Below are 18,473 nucleotides of genomic sequence, written 5' to 3'. Positions count from 1 at the left end.
TAAATGCTCCAAACACATTTGTAAGTAGAGCTGTAAACCATCTCGATAAGTAATATACATTTTTAAATACTTGATCCAAGTATGTAAATGAATGGACTTCATACCAAACAATGTCCCTTTCCACCAACAGTTCCCCTTGCCCTGATAGCTCAATGGGATTTCGGTGCCTACTTCCCTTAGAATCCTTTAACAATCGCATCCTATATCTTTAAAGTCATTACTGCTGTTACTTCTCACTAAAGACAAATACAACAATTTTTCTATATTCATAGTCTGTGGCTTTTTATATATAAAAATGCTAATATGTCTTATTCCCAACTGTAAAACTATATGCTTTTCCCCTATGGATTTCTGTGGGCTCTTAATAACAGAGAAAAGCCAGGGTAATTAAATTTACCTTCCAGGCAATGACTGTTCCTTTCTCTCTGAATGCTGCTGGGATGGGCAGATGTGGCCTACCATTTCATTATTTATTATTATTATTGTTATTATTATGGCAGTGGAGAGTTGATTGATGGGTGCTATGGACCTTTTGTGTCACTATGGCATCTTTCATACAACAGAAATACTTTTTTTTTTTGTCTTATGCACTTAGCCAACACTTCGCTTTTAGACTGATGCCATAATTGTGGAGCCTTTCTCAAACTGAAGACACAAAGTGAGAAATTTCCACCTACCTTCTCACCCTTGGAACCTGGATCCCCCTTCAGTCCAGGCAAGCCAGGTGGACCCTAAATAGGTCAAAGGAGATAATGTTAAACACAAGTTTTAAATGGCATGGCAGAATGCACTCATAATATTTATCTAAAATAATAAAAGTACTGTACGTTCATGTACTGTGGCATTCAATGGCTGATGTCGGGCTGTGTGTACAACTTAGGGCACAAGATAATCTTTAAGTATATGCTTAAAAGAAACATTTCTGATTCATTGCACTAATAGAATAGCTGATTTTGACAAGACTAGGAAGTGGAAGCGAGGGCCTGTGTGACTGGAAATTTATGAGGAAAGAGCTCTTTAAAGGTCAATTAAAAGTCTCCATGTGGCACTGGAAATACCCAGTGATAGTTAATCAAATTTTCTAATCTATGTTTTGTTACTTTTGCTTTTGGGCACTTTACATGCTTTTCAGTACTTCTTCAATAATGCTTGGCCTTTATTATCCCTATCCTGTTATAACACAGTGGTAAAGAGACCTCTTAATTCGCTTAAGTTGGTAGTGAGGATCAGTAATGTCCGGCAGATTGTTAAGCAGGTGTCTTATATTAATTTTCCCCTATTTTGTTATTGGTTTGAGAGCTACTCCATATTTCAGTCCAGGGTTAGGGTATTATCTTGCGAGTAGAGAGCTCAGGGTTTAATTCCCTGCTCAGTCACAGATTTCCAGTGTGACCTTGGGCAAGTTGCTTAGACCCAGATTTTTAAAGGTACTTAGGCCTTGCTTTGCTCAGCACTGCCACTTTTGAAAATGAGACTTGGCTGTCTAAGTCATTTAGGGCCAATTTTTAAAGATATTTAGGCACCTAAGTTCCATTGATTTCAATGGGAGTTAGACACCTCAATATCTTCTGAATTTTGTCCCTTAGGCCTTGCAATGCGAGCAGAGCAATGTCAAAATACCTTTAAAAATATGGGCCTTCGTTTCTCTGTGCCTCAGTTCTCCAAGTGTAGAATGGGGATTATAGCCCTTCCCTACCTCACAGGGTGCTATGAGGATAATACATTAAAGACTATGAGGCACTTAGACACTACAGTGATGGGGGCCATATAATTACCTACAATACATATTTTTTCTCTTAAAACAATGCCACCAATCATTTATACAGCACCACAACAGTAGATGGTGCTTTCTAAAAGAGAGTCAGACACACTCTTTGCCCCAATTTTGGTCTGTAATTGGTCCTTGGGAAGCAATGCTAATGCTGCTTCTGTCAGTTCTTGACAGGGTGCTTAAAAAACAAAAGCTGCACAAAAGTGTGAAGTACTATTTTATCCAGTTAGAATTCATGCACCATGGGACACCAGTGGGGAAATGTAGGGCCTGACTCTTCAAATTTGGTCGTGTGAGTGGTCATTCTTCATATAAGTAATCCAATGGAAGTCAATGGCACTACTTGCCTAAGATTTGCAGGATTGGGCCCTTACTTGGCACTGTGTAGGGAGATGTATTGTTAAATTACAAGCATTCATAAACTAACCAGAACCACTACTCAGGTTTTATGAACCTGTATATGGAGATTGTCAGCTCTACTGTAAATTTTGCCCAAGCTGCCACGCTGCCAGATTCAGCCATCATGATAGCAGTGTGCATAGATTCAACAATGGCTTAAGGAATATCCCATACGAATTGGACTGGACAAAATGTTCTCAAAACACTCATTTCTCAGAGATTTAGAAGGAAATTGCCTTCCAAATGGCATCAGTCTGAATTTACCAAACTTGTTTTGGTATCCTACAGTATGCATCTTTTAAAAAGTTTTTGGGAAAGCCTACGTATGATGACAATGATATTATAAAATACTCTATTGCCAGTGCCATCGTTTTTCCGAACCACTCATGCCCGTGACTCTGTGAAACTGTGATTCACACTAACCTTGTAAACAAATGCAATTAAAATGAGGACATAAAATGGGAGCTTTTAAAAAAATAACATCACAGTGACAGCATTAGCACTATGTGTTTAATGTTGACACGAGCTGAAATGCAATTTTTTTCAGTGCAATGTAAATATATCTCAAACTATAATACCTAGAGAAGACTTAATTTTTTATTGACAATTTAAAAATCTTAATCTAATAAGGTTCTGTATTCTTACATCTATCTCTACAGTATAATGATTATAAAAGATGCTCTTGTGGCACATTTTGAATCAACTTTTTTATTTGTAGTTTTTTTTTTTAAAAAGTAGACCTAGGAGACGGTTACTTAAGCACAGCCCATAACATAAGAAACCACCAGCACACACAATAGCATAAGAGATTAAGCAGTTTGAATGGAAACAACCTCATTGGCTGGTAGTTAAGCTTACTGCTATCTGAATTAGTTTTAAAAGAGGCTAGACAGAACCCACAAAAGTATGTGGTGCTCAATATCTAATTCAGAAATGGAACATCTGAAACATCTATAAATTGACACTGGCAGGAGTCATTTCCAGCATTCCTGAGATGGAAAGCAGGATACCATGATGTGAGATTTGAAGACGGGAAAGTAGAAGTGGAAGTAGGGAGCTAGAGGACTCTCTAGGAGTTGGAAAACACCTTCCCAAGAGTACCGAATGGAAAATCCTGAAGCTGCCATTCCCACTGCGTGAAGAGCTTCTGACTTCATATCCTCTGCTCTGGTTGTAAAACAGTCTTCCCTAATTTTCATTTGGGAGTGAGTTTAGAACTCCCAAATGTGCGTTTGCTTGAGGGAGATATAGTGAGCCACATTTTGTTCTGACTTAATTGAGATTGCACTGAAGGAGGTAGTGAGAGAATCAGGGCAGAATTTGGCCTAATACGCAAGCTTCCTCATGTTGTTCAGCCAATGCACTTCTTTCTGCTCTTCCAGGTCTGGGTTATTTTGGAGAAGAGGTTGTAAATCACGCCAAACTGGTGATTTTGTAATGTCTTCCAATGAGGTCTAAGTGCTCCTTTTTCTTGTGGCCTAAGAAAGACCTGATCTTGGCTTCTAAATTTTCTGTATGGCCCTGCACCTAGCCAAAACATGAGAAAAGGGGAGGTTCAGAGTTCCAGAGCTAGAATTATGTCAAGGGGAAAAAACAGGGACAAGACAGGGATCTTAATCATCTCTCAGCTCCATAGGACATCCACTCAGAAGTTTTTACAGTCCAAGGCTCAGCAGAACTGCACACTGTAGAATACACCACCCTGGTTTTTTTAGGAGGATCCAGTGTTAGATGATGCTAAGAGAAATCCACCAAAGGGCTCCACTGGTGTTGTGCTGACTGGGAGGCAGGATAAAATTGCAGGAAGCCAGAAGGCCTGGGGATCCACACCGATATCACTGAGCTTCTACTGATCCCCCAGAAGTACACAGGGTTTGTAGCACTGTGAACTCCTTGCTTATTTCAGCTCTGACACAACCAAAGGTTGATCTTGTGAGCGCTCCTCATAACCAATGGGAGAATTTGGAATAAACTTCATGATAGGACACTCACATCATTTTTCTTTCCCCTTCTGCCTCCTTGAGAGTTTTTCTGTTAACTTTAACAAGGACATAAGGGAATTCTATTAAGATATTAATCTTGTAATAATTACAACAAATGTGTTTATTTTTTAAAAAGTTGGAAAGATGAGAGAGGATCTCTATGTTTGGAAGAATGCTTCGCTTACAAACTTGATAATTTCTTGCTATTCATATGAGAAATAATTTGATTTTGTTTAATTTGTACAGAATACGGTGAAAATCCAAGTGATGCAGGGCATATGCACATGTAGGAGAGGCATTAATTTCTGAGCCATTAATCTCACACTGCACATGTGTACATTGGGAAGGGGAGGTGCTAAAGTGATCCAGTATCTCATCGCTACCAGTCTCCTGCTGGCAGGGGGCATATGTGAAATTATGATATGGATAGCAGTCATTAGTGACACTTTCAATGTGGCACAGATTCAGAAGTGCCACAACTCTTCATGTACAAAATTTTATTCAGTGTGTACCTTTTCCATTTCTACTTCAGGATATCAGTCGATGCAAAAGATTAGGCAAATACATAATTCATGAACAAAAAGGGAAAAGGAAAACAGGGCTGATATGTTTTTAAGCTTCTAGAATATAGAATCAAACATTTTCACCTGCAGCGTGCTGTACTCTGCTGCATATCTACTTTGGCATACTTCTCACAACTGCAGTCCACGGGGAATGCAACCTAAACTCAGCAACTGCTGTCTCTGAACTTTATTTCAGATGTGAACCAAAGTTTAATATGCTGCTGTGTAAATATAATGATTTACTAGAGCTAGCTAATCAACAGGCAATCTTGAATTCTTATTTTCAATGCTATATAATTAATATACTTTGCTTCTGATTGAAATTGGGCTTTTAAAATAGTCTCAGGACGGGTCTTTTAACTATACATTTTATTTTAAATCCTCCAGGACATTTTTGCTACTTAAATGTGAAAAGGGATGTTTAATGACCAGTAAATTTTTGTTTTAGAAGAAGAAAGATGGTGCTTTGATTAAGGCACAGACTCTGGGTTCAATTCCTGACTCGTCCACAGATTTCTTGTCTGATCTTGAGCAAGTCACTTAATCTCTGTGCCTCAATTCTCCCTCTGCACAAAGGGGATAGTAATAGTGTCTTTCTTCCACTCTTTGTCTTGTCTGTTTAGATTGTAAGCTCTTCAGGAAGGAGCTGTCTTTTCTTTCAGTGCAGTGCCTAACACAACTGGACCCTGATCTTGCTTGGAGCCTCTAGTGATTCTTTTCATGGTGAAAGGTTTCAGAGTGGTAGTCAGCGCATTAGTCTGTATCAGCAAAAACAATGAGGAGTCCTTGTGGCACCTTAGAGACTAAATTACTTTAAATAATTTATTAATAAAATTTATTATTACAATTTATTAATTTTCCCTCTGTTGATACTCACACCTTCTTGTCAACTGTTGGGAATGGGCGACGTCCACCTTGATTGAACTGGCCTTGTTAGCACTACAAAAAGTAATTTTCCCTCTGTTGATACTCACCCATTCTTGTCAACTGTTGAGAATAGGCCACTTCCACCTTGATTGAATTGGCCTCGGAACCCTTCCCCTCCCCCGCCCTTGGTAAGGCAACTCCCATCTTTTCATGTGCTGTAATATATATACTGTATTTTTCACTCCTGTATCTAATAAATGGGTTTTAGCTCATGAAAGCTTATGCCCAGATTAATTTGTTAGTCTCTAAGGTACCACAAGGACTCCTCGTTGTTTTTTCTAGTGATACTGTAATACTAATTACATATGGATTGATAGACATGTTACATCACAGTCCATTGGAAGAAACAATTCCAGTCCTGAAAAAAGTATAAATACATGTTCTGAAGCTCTTTCTTGTTTATAGGGTAAAATCATGGGTTTTGAACATTTGCAAAAATCTATGTTAGTCAACCAGAATGTGCCCATAAAATGTTCCAATCAATGAAAAAAAAATCTATTCTTCTTGTTAAGATACACACAAGAAAGTGAAATGGTGTTTCAGAGGTGAAAGTCCTAGCAAGGACAAATTCAAGAAGCATTTTACTCTAGATGATGAATTTTACATTTTCTCAACCACATTTGTAAAGGCTGTGAGAATCTGATGATATGCTCTGCAGCTGTTATAGCTAAAACCCAACCCGCAGTACCTGGCTTCAGAAGTGAGGGGGAGGTGGGGCAGGAATCCTCTTCACAAAGGATGTGTGGGGCAGCTGTATAGTTAATCTGCAGAAGCTACTTCAGTCCTAGGGCCTATGCAGGGGTACCTATCCGTGTCAAGCCATGAGAGGAGGAGAGGGTACAGGGAAATTCCTCCTGCCTTCTAACCCTCATCCAGCCTTCTCGCCTATGCATGGTTGAACCACACCATTTCTGCAATAAAAGAAGGGACTGAATTTGCCCCTTGCGGCACCAGCATCTTGATGTGATGTGGTTGTGTTATTGTGCACATCAGCAGCAGTTAAAACTTCCAGCCACAAAAGAAACAATTGCTTTTATTTAATGTGTGACAGCAGTAGGACATACCCTGGTGTGTCATTTGAGAACTTGACACTTGCTCTTTCATTTCACTCAACCGTGACTGTGTCCATGTTCTATTTCAAAGCCTTCATCCCTAACATGTCATTCTGGAAATGTATTAAACGCCTTCTGTTCAGCATCAGAATATGTATTACCTCCTCCTGACTGCTGAGCAGCATCAGCTCAGAAGCAGACCTTCTAGAACTTCCTCCTGACTAAAAGCTTTAGCCAGAGCAAGTCCCGAAAACTTCCAATCTTCCAGTCTGCCCGGGGCCATTTTCTCTCTTGAAACCCACCAACTTTCTCCCTTCCCACCTTGCAGATGTCTGTACCCATCCTCAGAGGGGTTAATAACAAATCAAATTCTTTATAGGACTGCAGAGTGGGCTAATACATTGTATTCTAGTCAATCCAGATGATTCTCAACTATTTTGGCAAGCAAGAGACCTGGGACGTCTCTCATAGCCAGATGGCCTTTGCTTAGCTGCAAAGACCCGGACCATCTGGCCAGGTATTGTAGATTTAAAATTTTATATATAATACAAGGCTGGATTGAGAACAGCAGCAACTTGCTGTTCATCATATTAGTTTTTCTATTCATCATGAAGGACTTATTAAGAAAATTATGCCACTACTTTTACTGACTACTAGGACTTCTATGTGCTTCCTTTCCTTTGGCCTTCATTATTAATGTGCAGTATATATTCATTATTCATTTGGCCATTGAGCCATTTTTAAGAGATAAAGGAGTATTAAATACCACTCAGCGGCAGCCAAACATTTTTTTTTTAATTTTCCTGGGGTTGTGGTAATTGGGTTATAGTATGAATTAATTTGTGGAGTATTAGTTCCTTGCTTTACAGCCATATCAATATTATAGTCACAAAACATAGTTTGATGACTAATAAACTGCTCTGAAGTAACAATAAAACAAAAAGCATATTCTGAGACTTAGCTAAAGAGTTAACACAACAATTCATCATGAAAGACAACTTTGCAGCAAGCTACAAAGACCTGTAGGTTTCCCCCAACAATGCACTGTGCAGGAGTGCACTTTTGGCTTTTGCTAGTTTATTTCATGAGCAGCCGTGTTATAGTAGGTGATGATTCCAAATTATCTTTCCATTTAATCTTAAATGCTTGGGGAGTAATAAGGATAAATATTATTGCAGCCCCAAAAATGGATCTGAGGCTGTGATAAGGGCAGGATAAAGTAGAATAGTAATGTAACAGCTCAGAGTCCAAATGGAGAAGAGAATGGGAAAATAAAGCATGTAACAACATGCAGGTTGTTGTGCAGTATAAAAATGAAGACTTGATGAGCTGCACTGAGTAGTTACTAAGGATGACATCCGTCATCTGTGACCTCTTTGAGACAGCTTTTTAGGATGAGATTTTAAAGGGCCCTACAGGACATTGGTGTCCAACACCCATTGACTTTCAATAGGCATTAGGTGCCTAATTCCCTCAAGCCCCTTTGAAAACCTCATCCATAAACTATTTCTTGGTCAAGGAATAGTGAATTAAAGATGGAGTATGGCTCTGCCTTGCTAGGAAACCCTCTGATACTGAATTTTCTTGTGTTTCAGTGATTAGTCAGACCCTCTAGTCTTTTGCACCAGGAATTATATGTACCTACATGACCTCTACTACCAGCAAAGGCTGCACTGAAATCACCAGTGCCAAGGAAATGTTCTTTTACCAGGATTATTTTTTTTTCTGTGTGGTTTCTGCTGTTACGAAGGCCATAAGGCCTTACATTCACTAGTGCTTGTTTGGAGACAAACACATTTTTGGATAGTATACATTCTTGCACTTATATATGTTGGTTTTTATTCTAATATTGGCCAGAGGATTGAAGGGACTGATACCCCGTTGTGTTACTCCAGTCTTATGCCAATGTAACTCCACTGATACCAGTGCAGTTGCTATGTTCTATAACTGGATAAAGCAGTTGTAAAGCAGGCACTCAATATTTTCAAACACAGAAGGATAAATGCCTTGTAACCACCGATTTGTATTATTAGTTTCCCCGGAACATATATGGGGACCTTAATGGTACATGTTTAAGGACTTTTCCTCTTTGGGTATGTCTACACTACCCGCCGAATTGGCAGGCAGCAATCAATCCAGCGGGGGTTGATTTATTGCATCTAGTCTAGACGTGATAAATCAACCCCCGAGCACTCTCCCGTTGACTCCTGTACTCCACCGCTGCGAGAGGCACAGGCGGAGTCAGCAGGGAAGCGACAGCAGGCAACTCACCACAGTGAAGACACCACAGTGGGTAGGTCTATGTACGTCGACTTCAGCTACAGTATTCACGTAGCTGAAGTTGCGTAACTTAGAATGATCCCCCCAGTGTAGACCAGGCCTTTGACATAACATTGGAAGGAAGGAAGGATACTCACCATAGGACCAGGTGGTCCGTCCTGACCTGGTGCTCCAGGTAGACCTTGTTCTCCCTATAAGAAACAATTAAGATTCCTTAAAAAGTGGATATTCAAGATAAAAAAGATAACAATATTGCTATATACTCAATGAACTTACCACAGGGCCAGGAATACCACGGAGACCCTCTGGACCAGGTTTTCCTGAAGGTCCCTGAGGACCAACTGGTCCTGTTTTTCCAGGTGCACCTTCTGAACCAGGTTCACCCTACAAGGAAGACATACCAGATCACATCATTAATGGAGTTTATTATCTATGGCTCATTATGGGTACACAAGTGATACAGAGGGCACAAGGAATTTTTCGCACCCCTTCCAAGAGATGATCGCAGTCTGAATCTGTTCCCCTCAGAGCAGACTTGGCCCCTGACTGATAACTGTGATAACCTGCACTAAAGTTTATGGGATGGACATGACCATGTTCTCCCCTTCTTTTCTGCAATAGTGAGATGACCTGGCCTTGCATTTATGAGCAGCGCACACAGCAACCCATCAAATACCTCTAGAAGCTTCCTTCCAGGGGAATGCCTCTATACTGCCCCCTTCTGTAGACTATGCATTAAACACAAATGAATTATTGTGCAGCAAAATTAAAGCAAAAGAATTTCACAATATATAAAATTTAGGCCCTTTAATTTGAGTTATTTACAACTTAACTGTGATTACTTTGGTAGGTTTAAAATATCACATACTATCTGTAAAATAAATAGCTTAGAAAAGGCATGTTTTACTTTTTTGGAATGGTTTTTGTATTTCACTGTTTGGAACAAATGGTCTTATTTATTACCTTTGCACCTTTTTCACCTTGTCTGCCCTCAGCACCAGCTGCTCCAGGAGGGCCCTGTAAAGGAAGGAAAAGGTATAAGGTATGAAATAAATACTGGTTCATAATTATAGTATATTAAAATTATATTAAAGTGGTGAAAATATGATCTGAAATGTTCTTACAATTTCCTATATATCAGTGAATAATAAAATTGGCAAATGTTAATAATAATATAAATAAAACATTTCTTGACCATTTTATCAATAAAATGAAAAATCCCACTTACCCCCCATTAAACCTTTTTTATTTTCATACAATTTATTAGGCGCTTACAACAAATACATTGACTAGAAAATCAACTACCCTTTGTAAACACAGAGCAAAGAGAACACCACAAATAAATATATAAGATGAATATTTACACATCAAAAGGCATAGGAACATTTTATAAAAGATGAGGGAAAAGGCAAATAATAATATGTACTAAAGGTAGGATTTCCAAATATGCTGAATGTCCGTCTAAATCCGATCCAACTGAAGTCAATGGAACTTCTACAATTGACTTCAATAAAAACCTAGGTATTATTATATTGTGCCTCTGTAAGGAGAATGGCTCATGATGCACACTTCTTCACCCTCTAAGTCCTCTATACAAAAATTATATCCATTTGTCTAAAATGTTAGGTTGCAAATCTGGGTGTTTCTGCCCTGGATTTTGCTCAGGGCTGCAGTAGCAGAGTGTTGTGGAAGAGCGATGAGGTTTAGCTGTAGAGCCACATGATGGGACTTGGGAAGGGCATGCCAACGTTATGCACAACTACAGACAATACTATCAATTTTTTAAAATACATTTTTTAAATAAAAAAGGGATATTTTTCTCCTCCCAAACAATAAAAAGTTTAATTTTCAATTCAGGGGATTTATATACACAGTTCCTGTTGCTAACAGAAGCTGTATATGAAACTTTAGCGTACTGTACTGAAAATACTCGCCTTCAATACCCTTAAATCTTTAAGATAAGAGACCACATAGTTTTCATACAAGGCTAGTTTTTAGCTTGAGAAAGTTCTTCATTACAACCAGATATTTCTTGCCTATAGCCATTGGCTGAAAAAATAGAAACTTGGAAAACTTTCTCCGTAAGAATCATATGTCCATCTGTTTTATGAAGAGTACAGAATATAGGAATTGCTTATCTTTAGTTCTTAAAATGTTCAGTAATATGAACAAAGCCAGTAATTTCTATTTACATTCTGCGCTTCCATTCAGAATGATCAGGGATTGATCCTTCAGAAAGGGTCAAATTCAGGACTTAAATAGCAAATACATTCTCAGTTTTATGAATGTGTGAATAGTTTTAAAATTAAACATATACCTAAGTGCTTTGTTGGATCAGGGCCTTGTGACAGATATGGCAATCTCCTGCAATACCTTTGGGAGATTTTACTTGATTAAGTTTATGTATCATAGTGTGCCAGGGACTGTATGTAATTCTATGGAGGAGACTGACCACAGCCCTCCAAGAACTAAGAACATTGTGTGTGTGTTGGGGCGTGGGGGGAAAGTGATTGGCAAATTCACTCAGGTTGTAACATCTCCAGAGGTTTATTACCCCCTCAAAAGGCTTAATCTGGAATCTCCAGTAACTAGCAGATGAAGAAGGGACTTTTGGATAAATCACCTCAGATTAAACTGACTCAGGGCCTTCTTCCTGATCCAGCAAAGAGATGGAACAAAGGAAAGGGGGATTGGACGGACCGACACCTGACAGAGCTGAGGATTGGAGTTGGGGTGATCTCTGGAAAGTTCATTAGCATGTACGTAGGTTCTTTTATTGTTTTCAATATATATTTTTCTGTAATGCTTTTACCATAAGAATAAATGTGGTTTCTTAGAAAGGGCACTGTGGTAAGGTATAACTGTGGACAATTATGCTGCTTATATCCTCTGGAGAGAAAGCAATATGCAGATGCTGGCAATTTAGATCATCTGGCTTGCTGGGAATAACATAGTGTAGAAAGGAACTGTACAACCTGGAAAAACCCCAGTCAGGAGGGAGAGAGACATGGGTCTCTGCCCAAGAGGGGTGATGGTTGAGGAGCTGTAAGCCAAGAATGGTTGCATTTGCTGGACCAAGCAGGTGGAGAGGGGGAAGAAATACAGGTGCAGTTGCTCTGAACTATGACAGATCTCGCTCCTCAGTTTAACTTAACTAAAGCCTACTTATACTATGGCTGAATCTGGCCTGAGCTGTTTCACAGACTGACACATTATTGTCTATTATATTGATGCATATTTAGAGCAATTCCTGATTTACCCTAATGCTCCAAGTATTTATCATGAGTACATAACCATCACTCATTCACTACAAAAATGAAGCCATCTCTCTCGTGGAATGTAGCACCCACTATTTTCCAGCAATACTGTACAAAATTTTCTGCTAAAATGAGGAGTGAAGTAAGCCTTTCCCATTGAATATACTGCAACCAGGATTAAATTACCCAAGTTGGACATTGGCCACTCATTGTGGTTAATACTATCTACTCTTGTGAAAAATGTGGGATTTTTGTAATAACTGCTGGCTCAGTTTTACATAGCAGCAGCACAGTGCTCCCTAACCATCACCTAAGGGACTGGTTTGGTACTAACTCAAAGGACTAGGAGGAATATATAGTGTCCCCTCCCCAACACCTGGTAGCAACAATATCTAGTTGTTGTTTATTTTTTTCAGGTCCCATATCCAACAATGCTTAGCTACCAAGAGCTGAGAAGATCATAACTTAAGATGATCATAAGTAAAAATTATTAGCGGGAATATAAATGCACTTAGAAACATTTTAAAGGCAGGAAGATTTTCTCTATTATGAGCTGATTCTCTTTACCACTTGATAGTCATTTTTGCTTAAGTTCCTAAAAGGGTTAAAACCAACCCTTTTCAGTTGGAGAAGCTGAAAGGAGTTGAGTGCAGTAGTACTTACTTGAGAAATATGTTCCCTGAATAATCTAAGCATGCAGCTGCAACATCAATTAGCAGGTCTAAAAACACTGTGATCGCTAAATTATAAATACAATGAATCATGATTGCTAAACAAAGGGGGTGCATTCATTATCAAACAGTGCTAACGCTGCATCAAGCGCAAAGTTACTAAATGAACAGAGCTTTCTAACAGACTCTGATTGCTGGCATGGAACAGATGGTGCTTCTGCAGAAAAAGACTGCTAATTGTTGTTTATCTTACTTTCCTAGTCTTGAATTGTTGTAGTGTATGGTAAATTTTAACTGACACACAAGTTCTCAATAACAACCTGAAATTAATGCCTGTTTTTCCCCCAGCTATCACAGTAATGTTTATGATTTTATGCTATGCTTCGATGTGGACGTATTGTCAGTTACATTCCACACATGCCTCCAAAGCAGATTAAAAAAACTTTTCCCAATTTTGATGGTATATTAACATTGTAGGTGTAAGTGGATTTTCTTGTCTGCATTTTTTCTGCTTCAGAATTTCCTTATAATAATTTAAAAATTCTATGCACAGTCATCAGTCATCTGATTGAAATATGCTTCTTAGTGAAGATAGCACCATTAATTATTTTCATGACACATAACCACTGTTCCGCAATTTGTTATGTTCAGAATACCTTCTGTGTATTTTTACTCAAGGGAAAGAGAGGAACTCAGCTTCATTTTCAAGTGCAATGGACATCCTGATGAAGCAGCAATATGCTATACTCACAATGGGGAAAAAAAACTACATTTTTTTCAAAATTCTGCCTATTATTGAAAGTGACATGTAAAAGGGTCTAACTGACCTAGCAGTTACCTTGGTTTCTGATTTTCAAATGTCAGAAGCCTGCTACCACATACCATTTAAATCTATTATCTTATGGAAAGCATTCTGGTTTTGAACAAAAATATGGCTAAATCATATGCTGACTTTCCTACTTTTCTTTAACCTTCTACCCTTACATTTTTAGAGTGATGCATGGAGTTTTAGCTGCAAGTGATCCAGGTATCTACTTGATATCCATAAAGCTAATACGCCAGAATGTGAGATGACATAAGGCTAAAAAACGCCCGAAAACCTTTTCAGTAAAAAGCTGAAAGGAGACTAAGAATAAAACACCCACTGCTTGAGAGTCGCAGTTCAGTCTGCCTGCTTTAATTGTTACTGAGTGTAAATACCACTTGTCTTTTAAGAAAGTAATGGAAAGTTAGGATGCCACTGAATAGTGGGATCCTTTCTCCCTTCCTTTTAAAACTTCATCAGACAAAAATCAATGAATTCAGATCAGATAGTATGGGAAGCAGCTAGTGCAACATTGCAGAATCAGTATGTGCCCACAAAAGAATTTATTTTGGAATCAACAATATACTGCCATAGTTTAATCACTGATTGATTTTCTGGAAATTAAGATAAATGTCCAAATCAAGATTCTGAACAATGAGATACTTAGCTTCCTTTCAGATTTTCAGCTTGTCACCATTTTGGCTTACCAACCATATATCTGTCAATTTTTGTGGACTTTCTACTTAATAACATTACCCCACTATCTTTAATTGAAATAGTGAAGCTAAAAAAGAATGCATCTCTTTGGAAATGCAAGACTTAAAAGAAAATGTTGGTTGCCCCAACCCATTATTATAAACAACCAGCAAAGGTTGGATGGCAAAACTCTTTCTGTCCATGATAATTTGGTGCCTCCTTGGTTGCCACATAAGAATAATTAGCATTATGAAGTACTTTTCATCTTCAAAGCATTTTACAAACATTAACTGCTTCTCCCCACACACCTGCAGTGTAGGACAGTTTAATTGTCCTCATTTTACAGATGTGGAAATTCAGTGAAATTAAGCATCTTGGCTGAAGCAAAGACGGAGCATGTATCAGAGGGTGTGTGCTGATTTCCATCAGGATAAACCCTGTCAGAAGCTGCTGATGGTAGGAGAAAAAGTAGCCACAGTATCCCCTCCACAAGGGTTGGGTACCATTCATACAGTAAATGGTAATTGCAGGTGTGGAGGTATGTCCAGGGCAGTGATTGGGGATGTCCACTGAGCTGCCTCTGCTAAAGGTCTTTTGTTGGGGGTTGTTCTTATACATTCAAATAAATAAATAAATAGAGCAGATATGTAAAATATACAGTAAGTTATTACTGCCTCTTTGAGGCCCTTTTTCAGTAAAGTACTTAAGCATGTCCTTAGATGCTTTTCTGAAGAGAAATGGATTTAAGCACCTGGTTAAGTCCCCTACACGTCAATGGAGCTTAAGCACATGCTTAAATTTCAGCACATTCTTAAATGCTTATTTGAATCAGGGCCTGATTCTACTAAAAATATTAATCCCTGCTTCAACCACTTAGCATGCATTTCTATTTGCACCATGACATTTACTTCTTAAAAATGCCTTTTATTTCCACCTTGTAGGCTACAATGACTGAATAGAAAAATATAATGCTCTGAAATATTTTATTTAGCTGCTGCTAAGCTCCTTTCAGTAAGAGAATATGAAATTGCTCTTGGCTTTATACAGCTGAATAATCATTCTATGCTTTTTAATGGCACAAGTTGTCCAATCTACCAGTACCTTAAGAAATTTACACCAAAAACATCACAAAACTGAGAAAAATATACATATTGGACAAATTACAACTTCATTTTCTTTCTACCTTGAATAATAATTAGGGTATTCTCCTATGTTTATACCATGGTCGCTCATGATCAATCAATATTAGCAAACTACTCTGGGCTTGCCTAAGGAACAGTAGAAAATTTTTTTGGACACACACCTTTCATTTTGGAAATACTTCCATTCCTCATTAGAGCCTGAGAATTTGAAGATTGTTCTTTTTTTAAAAGTAGGTGTTTAAACTGATTTTCCCCATATATGTTTAATAATTCTTCCCTAGGTTTAATCATAATCAAATTTCTTAGAAAAACTTATAAACAGGGAAGCAATTTACACTGAATAAAATTTAGTTTGTCAACTAAATGTCCCTGGATTATAAAAATAAAGAGGGTGTGTAACAATTCTATATTGCACATTGTGCAAAGTCTCATTGGATGAGATTTCCAAAAGAACTCAGCATTGTCCTAAATCAGCTGTCATTGGAGTCCACACAACTTTTATCGTTGGATTCAACAGAAGCAGAACCAAGTCAATATTGAATCCTTTATTAAAAATATATTGAATGGGTGTGACTTTCTAATCAACTGATATTTTAGGGTAGATAGCTTGCCTCACTCCTCTCTTGTTGTGCATAATCTTGGAAAACCAAAAAATCTGTCCATTCAAACCATGAAGTTGCTGCAACTGAATGTTTCCATTGCTAGAGCTGATGTCTCTAATTTTCTAAGCAGTGTGCTCACAAATTCATGCCAGATTTACATGCACAATTACTATGATTGCTTGCACAATAACTATTTAAATGTGTGAAGATTTCTGAACATACATTTATCTGATTTGATAAATGCACAGTTATGAAAATTAGAGCCCATAACACATTAATAATGATCTAAATAAATTAAAAAGCAACTAATGCATTCAAGAACATATTTAATCATTTTTACCAACTATATAGATGACTGCCATCAGTGTACCGCCACAAAAATGTTCTTGAAAATGAAATGGTGGTTAGTTAGCTTAGTAAATATAGAATATTGTTATTGTGAAAATAAATGTAAATGTAATATTTAGTTCAGAAGACACACTGCTGTCTGATAAAAACAGCTACTCTACCTGAAGCTGTTCAGAACTGCATAGTGATATATATCTCTACAGCTTGAGGTCAGAAAAGTAACTTTAATGTGCATTTGACTATATTAACTAGGACACTCACTTAGAATCTTCCATTATTTGGTCAGCCATAGACTGCACATTTTCTTCTGCTGAAGACTTGACCAAAGTGAACCAGACCTTCATTGTGTCCAAGCTGGAATAGTGCAATGCACTTTTCCTGGCAATGCCCACAAAAATCTAGGGATCTTCAGCTGTCACATCATGTTGCTGCACACTTCTTAATATGTATTGCTCAGAAACAGCACACCACTCCGGTGCTCCAAACATTGCACTGGCTAGCTGTTCTATTCCAGATCCAGTTCATGGTGCTGATTCTGAACATCAAAGGCCTTAGTGTGCTAGTGTAATGCCGACAGACCCTGGTCGTCGGTGGGTGGGGTTGAAACTGGGGCCTCTGGCTGAAATTCCCCAGGCTGAAATTCACAGCCACTGGCCCTAAATTTGGAACTCCCTACAACCAGAAATCAGGAGCTGAAGTCTTCTAGGACACAATGGAAAACCTATCTTTTTGGATACGTCATTGCCCAGGGTATTTGGGAGCTCTTTAACTGGGGCATCTCCTAAGGAACCAATTTAGGATTGATAATATTAGGATCCAGATTTTTCTCAAACTGAGAAACCTAAAGTCATCTCATAAGCATGATTTACCATGACTGGACAGAGAAATCAGATTCAGGTAAATCCCTACCCATCCATTTTTTCAGCAGAAAGAAAACATGTTAATGTAACAGAGAATACAGTGTTTGATTTGGAGGGAGGGGCAGCAGCAGTAATAAGTGATTTGGGGGCAGTGATGGAAGTGATTTGGGGAAATAAATGAGGAGGAAAGGCAGGGATGGGATTTGTGAATAGAAGAATGTGACTGGAAGGGAAAAGGAGAAGATGCGGGAGGCAGAAAGAAAGAATGAGAAGAGGAGAGAGCCTGAGAACGAGTGAGATGCTGAGATAAACCTGTCATAGGGCCATATAAGAATGTGCATAGATGTGAATGAGTGGTTGAGTGGGGAGGAATTGATCAAGGAAGGGGGAGTAAAGGAATATTGGGAAAGGGAGGCCAAATGAGGATAATGGGTGAGAATGATGAATAAAGAATGCGAATATGTAGAGTAGTTGAAGGAACCACACTTAAGTATTAAATGGAAGCTTAGACTGTTTGTCATTTCACAGAAAGAAAAACAAATTAGAGGGAACATTGTTTTCCAGTAATATGCGGTCTTCTGGTCTCAGCTCTCCACCTTCCCAGAGAGCAGCATTACTATTGAAATGGCATTGCCTCCTAATCAGGAAAATAGGATGTTTGCCAGCACTTCCTGATGAAGCAGAGTCTACTGTATTACTGATTATGTTTAGCAAACGGTATTTTGAATTTTTTTCTCTAACAAAAATATGAAGCCTCAAGTCCTACATTGTCTCTTTCAAGTATAACAGCATAGAATTCTTTATAACCAGCAAAGTTTCACACATTCATGTAATCTAGAATCTGCTGCTACAAAGTAATTTCCTAGAGAATTCAAGAATGTGATTACCTGGCAAGAGTAATACATAGTTATTTTGTTCTTTGTATGAACACTAAATTGGAGTTGTGCAGTGCCACAAATTAGAAATGGAATGATTAAGTTTGTGTTTTTACTCTGTATTTTTATCTAAACACAATCACACAGTATATTTATTTTGCTGAGAATAAGTGATTGCCTTTCACTGTAATAAATCAGGAAGTTGTAATCTGGTGTAGAACAAACATATTAATTGTTAATATT

At 38.2% G+C, this 18,473-nt stretch overlaps 1 protein-coding gene across 4 annotated transcripts in view; it reads right to left on the bottom strand.

The window, feature by feature from the left end:
* COL11A1 (collagen type XI alpha 1 chain) overlaps window positions 1-18,473 on the bottom strand; it is a 236,045-nt gene that overhangs the window by 11,840 nt on the left and 205,732 nt on the right. For all 4 annotated transcript variants that reach the window (XM_054037965.1, XM_054037966.1, XM_054037968.1 and 1 more), the window contains 4 exons: window positions 9,938-9,991; window positions 9,251-9,358; window positions 9,112-9,165; window positions 678-731 (listed from right to left, as the gene is read on the bottom strand). In XM_054037965.1, coding sequence (XP_053893940.1) covers window positions 678-731; window positions 9,112-9,165; window positions 9,251-9,358; window positions 9,938-9,991 — 270 coding nt within the window. The remainder of the gene's footprint in view (window positions 1-677; window positions 732-9,111; window positions 9,166-9,250; window positions 9,359-9,937; window positions 9,992-18,473) is intronic.

This window comes from Malaclemys terrapin, chromosome 8, assembly GCF_027887155.1.
Source record: "Malaclemys terrapin pileata isolate rMalTer1 chromosome 8, rMalTer1.hap1, whole genome shotgun sequence".
In the NCBI taxonomy this organism is placed as follows: Eukaryota; Metazoa; Chordata; order Testudines; family Emydidae; genus Malaclemys; species Malaclemys terrapin.
Note: the sequence above shows the minus strand (reverse complement) of the source record. Positions and strands in the feature narration are given on the sequence as shown.